We start from the raw sequence: 6475 nt of genomic DNA, 5'->3' as shown, positions 1-6475 counted from the left end.
ACCCACTCATTTACAGATCCCCTCGCTGACCCGGGTACCCTGCTCCCATTTACAGATCCCCTCGCTGACCCGGGTACCCTGCTCCCATTTACAGATCCCCTCGCTGACACAGGGGACCCACTATCATTTACAGATCCCCTCGCTGACACAGGGGACCCACTATCATTTACAGATCCCCTCGCTGAGGAGGGGACCCATTCTCATTTACAGATCCCCTCGCTGAGGAGGGGACCCATTCTCATTTACAGATCCCCTCGCTGAGGAGGGGACCCATTCTCATTTACAGATCCCCTCGCTGACACGGGGGCCCACTATCAGTTACAGATCCCCCTCGGGGGCCCGCTCCCATTTACAGATCCCCATGACACGGGGGCCCACTCCCACTTACAGATCCCCCTGACACGGGGGCCCGCTCCCATTTACAGATCCCCCTGACACGGGGGGGCCACTCCCACTTACAGATCCCCCTGACACGGGGGCCCGCTCCCATTTACAGATCCCCCTGACACGGGGGCCCGCTCCCATTTACAGATCCCCCTGACACGGGGGGGCCGCTCCCACTTACAGATCCCCCTGACACGGGGGCCCGCTCCCATTTACAGATCCCCCTGACACGGGGGCCCGCTCCCATTTACAGATCCCCCTGACACGGGGGCCCGCTCCCATTTACAGATCCCCCTGACACGGGGGCCCGCTCCCAATAATAAATGTGCATTTAGGTTCCATACTTTATTTAATCCCCTACTGCCTATATGTACGGTGTTTGCAGAGCGATGTGGCTGCTCCAGCACAGGAGGAGTTAAGTTGCCCCTTTCCCCCTGCGGGCTGTGTCTTCTGAACGTTAGTCTTGCTCCCCCCCGGCCCCTTCAGTCACGACGTGTCCGCACGCAGGATCTGTGGTGACATCACGGTGACATCACGGTGACATCACGCACTCTTGGAGTAGCCGAAGATGCCCACGGGGAACTGCTTGACGTGAGTCGGCCACTGAGCCGCCAGCTGGAAGAACTTGACATCACTCCACTCCAACCCGTCTATGGTGACTGAGGGGCAAGAGGGAAGTGGGAGGGAGCAAGTCAAAAGAGAGAGAGGAGTATGTGTTATTACCACCCCCTATATATAAGTTATTACTCCTTTAATTATTATGTTACCCCGCCACATGGCACAGTTACCCCTCAGCACAGTGTCACATGGTACAGTTACCCCTCAGCACAGTGTCACATGGTACAGTTACCCCTCAGCACAGTGTCACATGGTACAGTTACCCCTCAGCACAGTGTCACATGGTACAGTTACCCCTCAGCACAGTGTCACATGGTACAGTTACCCCTCAGCATGGTGTCACATGGTACAGTTACCCCGTCACGCGGTACACTTACCCCTCAGCACGGTGTTCTGGTTCTTGGCAGTACAGATCAGGCGGCTGATACCCTCGATCACCTGACTCCGAGCCTCCGGTTCCTTCTCTTTGGGCTTCTTACTTAGGAACATGACTGGGAGAGAAGAGAGGCTGTCTATTAGAGCGCTGCGAAAACGAGGGACTGTCTATAAGAGTGCTGCGTACCTGACAGACTGTCTATAAGAGCGCTGCATACACACGGGGATGTCTATAAGAAAGCTATGTACAGGAGGGGCTGTCTATTAGAGCTGTCTCTTTATGTACAGGAGGAGCTGTCTAAACATGTCACTGCCATTACTACACTTTGTCCCTAGGAGGGACTGACCCCTTAACCCTGTCACTGCCATTAGTACACTTTGACCCTAGGAGGGACTGACCCCTTAACCCTGTCACTGCCATTACTACACTTTGTCCCTAGGAGGGACTGACCCCTTAACCCTGTCACTGCCATTACAACACTTTGTCCCTAGGAGGGACTGACCCCTTAACCCTGTCACTGCCATTAGTACACTTTGCCCCTAGGAGGGACTGACCCCTTAACCCTGTCACTGCCATTAGTACACTTTGCCCCTAGGAGGGACTGACCCCTTAACCCTGTCACTGCCATTACTACACTTTGTCCCTAGGAGGGACTGACCTCTTAACTCTGTCACTGCCATTACTACACTTTGCCCCTAGGAGGGACTGACCCCTTAACCATGTCACTGCCATTACTACACTTTGCCCCTAGGAGGGACTGACCCCTTAACCCTGTCACTGCCATTAGTACACTCTGCCCCCAGGAGGGACTGACCCCTTAACCATGTCACTGCCATTACTACACTTTGCCCCTAGGAGGGACTGACCCCTTAACCCTGTCACTGCCATTACTACACTTCGCCCCTAGGAGGGACTGACCCCTTAACCCTGTCACTGCCATTACTACAATTTGCTCTGCCCTGCTCTTCCTGCATGGCTCTGCCCTGCTCTCCCTGCATGGCTCTGCCCTGCTCTCCCTGCATGGCTCTGCCCTGCTCTCCCTGCATGGCTCTGCCCTGCTCTTCCTGCATGGCTCTGCCCTGCTCTCCCTGCATGGCTCTGCCCTGCTCTTCCTGCATGGCTCTGCCCTGCTCTCCCTGCATGGCTCTGCCCTGCTCTCCCTGCATGGCTCTGCCCTGCTCTCCCTGCATGGCTCTGCCCTGTTCTCCCTGCATGGCTCTGCCCTGCTCTCCCTGCATGGCTCTGCCCTGCTCTCCCTGCATGGCTCTGTACTGCTCTGCCTGCATGGCTCTGCCCTGCTCGCCTCTGCCCTGCTCTCCCTGCATGCCTCTGCCCTGCTCTTCCTGCATGCCTCTGCCCTGCTCTTCCTGCATGGTTCTGCCCTGCTCTCCCTGCATGCCTCTGCCCTGCTCTCCCTGCATGGCTCTGCCCTGCTCTCCCTGCATGGCTCTGCCCTGCTCTCCATGCATGGCTCTGCCCTGCTCTCCCTGCATGGCTCTGCCCTGCTCTCCCTGCATGGCTCTGCCCTGCTCTCCCTGCATGGCTCTCCCTGCAAGGCTCTGCCCTGCTCTCCCTGCATGGCTCTGCCCTGCTCTCCCTGCATGCCTCTGCCCTGCTCTCCCTGCAAGGCTCTGCCCTGCTCTCCCTGCATGGCTCTGCCCTGCTCTCCCTGCATGGCTCTGCCCTGCTCTCCCTGCATGCCTCTGCCCTGCTCTCCCTGCATGCCTCTGCCCTGCTCTTCCTGCATGGTTCTGCCCTGCTCTCCCTGCATGCCTCTGCCCTGCTCTCCCTGCATGGCTCTGCCCTGCTCTCCCTGCATGGCTCTGCCCTGCTCTCCATGCATGGCTCTGCCCTGCTCTCCCTGCATGGCTCTGCCCTGCTCTCCCTGCATGGCTCTGCCCTGCTCTCCCTGCATGGCTCTCCCTGCAAGGCTCTGCCCTGCTCTCCCTGCATGGCTCTGCCCTGCTCTCCCTGCATGCCTCTGCCCTGCTCTCCCTGCATGGCTCTGCCCTGCTCTCCCTGCATGGCTCTGCCCTGCTCTCCCTGCATGGCTCTGCCCTGCTCTCCCTGCATGGCTCTGCCCTGCTCTCCCTGCATGCCTCTGCCCTGCTCTCCCTGCATGGCTCTGCCCTGCTCTCCCTGCATGGCTCTGCCCTGCTCTCCCTGCATGGCTCTGCCCTGCTCTCCCTGCATGCCTCTGCCCTGCTCTCCCTGCATGGCTCTGCCCTGCTCTCCCTGCATGGCTCTGCCCTGCTCTCCCTGCATGCCTCTGCCCTGCTCTCCCTGCATGCCTCTGCCCTGCTCTCCCTGCATGGCTCTGCCCTGCTCTCCCTGCATGGCTCTCCCTGCAAGGCTCTGCCCTGCTCTCCCTGCATGGCTCTGCCCTGCTCTCCCTGCATGGCTCTGCCCTGCTCTCCCTGCATGGCTCTGCCCTGCTCTCCCTGCATAGCTCTGCCCTGCTCTCCCTGCATGGCTCTGCCCTGCTCTCCCTGCATGGCTCTGCCCTGCTCTCCCTGCATGGCTCTGCCCTGCTCTCCCTGCATGCATCTGCCCTGCTCTCCCTGCATGGCTCTCCCTGCAAGGCTCTGCCCTGCTCTCCCTGCATGGCTCTGCCCTGCTCTCCCTGCATGGCTCTGCCCTGCTCTCCCTGCATGGCTCTGCCCTGCTCTCCCTGCATGGCTCTGCCCTGCTCTCCCTGCATGGCTCTGATCTGCTCTCCCTGCATGGCTCTGCCCTGCTCTCCCTGCATGGCTCTGCCCTGCTCTCCCTGCATGGCACTCCCTGCATGGCTCTGCCCTGCTCTCCCTGCATGGCTCTGCCCTGCTCTCCCTGCATGGCTCTGCCCTGCTCTCCCTGCATGGCTCTGCCCTGCTCTCCCTGCATGGCTCTGCCCTGCTCTCCCTGCATGCCTCTGCCCTGCTCTCCCTGCATGGCTCTGCCCTGCTCTCCCTGCATGGCTCTGCCCTGCTCTCCCTGCATGGCTCTGCCCTGCTCTCCCTGCATGGCTCTGCCCTGCTCTCCCTGCATGGCTCTGCCCTGCTCTCCCTGCATGGCTCTGCCCTGTTCTCCCTGCATGGCTCTGCCCTGCTCTCCCTGCATGGCTCTGCCGTGCTCTCCCTGCATGGCTCTGCCCTGCTCTCCCTGCATGGCTCTGCACTGCTCTCCCTGCATGGCTCTGCACTGCTCTTCCTGCATGGCTCTGCCCTGCTCTCCCTGCAAGGCTCTGCCCTGCTCTCCCTGCATGGCTCTGCCCTGCACTCCCTGCATGGCTCTGCCCTGCTCTCCCTGCATGGCTCTGCCCTGCTCTCCCTGCATGGCTCTGCACTGCTCTTCCTGCATGGCTCTGCCCTGTTCTCCCTGCATGGCTCTGCCCTGCTCTCCCTGCATGGCTCTGCACTGCTCTTCCTGCATGGCTCTGCCCTGCTCTCCCTGCATGGCTCTGCCCTGCACTCCCTGCATGGCTCTCCCTGCAAGGCTCTGCCCTGCTCTCCCTGCATGGCTCTGCCCTGCTCTCCCTGCATGGCTCTGCCCTGCTCTCCCTGCATGGCTCTGCCCTGCTCTCCCTGCATGGCTCTGATCTGCTCTCCCTGCATGGCTCTGCCTTGCTCTCCCTGCATGGCTCTGCCCTGCTCTCCCTGCATGGCTCTCCCTGCATGGCTCTGCCCTGCTCTCCCTGCATGGCTCTGCCCTGCTCTCCCTGCATGGCTCTGCCCTGCTCTCCCTGCATGGCTCTGCCCTGCTCTCCCTGCATGGCTCTGCCCTGCTCTCCCTGCATGGCTCTGCCCTGCTCTCCCTGCATGGCTCTGCCCTGCTCTCCCTGCATGGCTCTGCACTGCTCTTCCTGCATGGCTCTGCCCTGTTCTCCCTGCATGGCTCTGCCCTGCTCTCCCTGCATGGCTCTGCTGTGCTCTCCCTGCATGGCTCTGCCCTGCTCTCCCTGCATGGCTCTGCACTGCTCTTCCTGCATGGCTCTGCCCTGCTCTCCCTGCATGGCTCTGCCCTGCACTCCCTGCATGGCTCTCCCTGCAAGGCTCTGCCCTGCTCTCCCTGCATGGCTCTGCCCTGCTCTCCCTGCATGGCTCTGCCCTGCTCTCCCTGCATGGCTCTGCCCTGCTCTCCCTGCATGGCTCTGATCTGCTCTCCCTGCATGGCTCTGCCTTGCTCTCCCTGCATGGCTCTGCCCTGCTCTCCCTGCATGGCTCTCCCTGCATGGCTCTGCCCTGCTCTCCCTGCATGGCTCTGCCCTGCTCTCCCTGCATGGCTCTGCCCTGCTCTCCCTGCATGGCTCTGCCCTGCTCTCCCTGCATGGCTCTGCCCTGCTCTCCCTGCATGGCTCTGCCCTGCTCTCCCTGCATGGCTCTGCCCTGTTCTCCCTGCATGGCTCTGCCCTGCTCTCCCTGCATGGCTCTGCCGTGCTCTCCCTGCATGGCTCTGCCCTGCTCGGCTCTGCACTGCTCTCCCTGCATGGCTCTGCACTGCTCTTCCTGCATGGCTCTGCCCTGCTCTCCCTGCAAGGCTCTGCCCTGCTCTCCCTGCATGGCTCTGCCCTGCTCTCCCTGCATGGCTCTGCCCTGCTCTCCCTGCATGGATCTGCCCTGCTCTCCCTGCATGGCTCTGCCCTGCTCTCCCTGCATGGCTCTGCCCTGCTCTCCCTGCATGGCTCTGCCCTGCTCTCCCTGCATGGCTCTGCCCTGCTCTCCCTGCATGGCTCTGCCCTGTTCTCCCTGCATGGCTCTGCCCTCCTCTCCCTGCATGGCTCTGCCCTGCTCTCCCTGCATGGCTCTGCCCTGCTCTCCCTGCATGGCTCTCCCTGCATGGCTCTGCCCTGCTCTCCCTGCATGGCTCTGCCCTGCTCTTCCTGCATGCCTCTGCCCTGCTCTCCCTGCATGGCTCTGCCCTGCTCTCCCTGCATGGCTCTGCCTTGCTCTCCCTGCATGGCTCTGCCCTGCTCTCCCTGCATGGCTCTGCCCTGCTCTCCCTGCATGGCTCTGCCCTGCTCTCCCTGCATGGCTCTGCCCTGCTCTCCCTGCATGCCTCTGCCCTGCTCTCCCTGCATGGCTCTGCCCTGCTCTCCCTGCATGGCTCTGCACTGCTCTC

General features: G+C 61.7%; 1 protein-coding gene across 1 annotated transcript in view; it reads right to left on the bottom strand.

Annotated features, from left to right (window-relative positions):
* Positions 1-583: 583 nt before the first annotated feature.
* LOC142492482 (phosphofurin acidic cluster sorting protein 2-like) overlaps positions 584-6475 on the bottom strand; it is a 330781-nt gene continuing 324889 nt past the window's right edge. The window contains exons 19-20 of the mRNA XM_075595119.1: positions 1380-1493; positions 584-1043 (exon numbers count right to left, since the gene is read on the bottom strand). Of these exons, the coding sequence (XP_075451234.1) occupies positions 928-1043; positions 1380-1493 (230 nt within the window). The 3' untranslated portion in view covers positions 584-927. The remainder of the gene's footprint in view (positions 1044-1379; positions 1494-6475) is intronic.

The sequence above is a fragment of the Ascaphus truei genome, chromosome 4 (assembly GCF_040206685.1).
Source record: "Ascaphus truei isolate aAscTru1 chromosome 4, aAscTru1.hap1, whole genome shotgun sequence".
Classification (NCBI taxonomy): domain Eukaryota; kingdom Metazoa; phylum Chordata; class Amphibia; order Anura; family Ascaphidae; genus Ascaphus; species Ascaphus truei.
The sequence above is the reverse complement of the archived record's forward strand: the minus strand, read 5'-3'. Positions and strand labels throughout refer to the sequence as shown.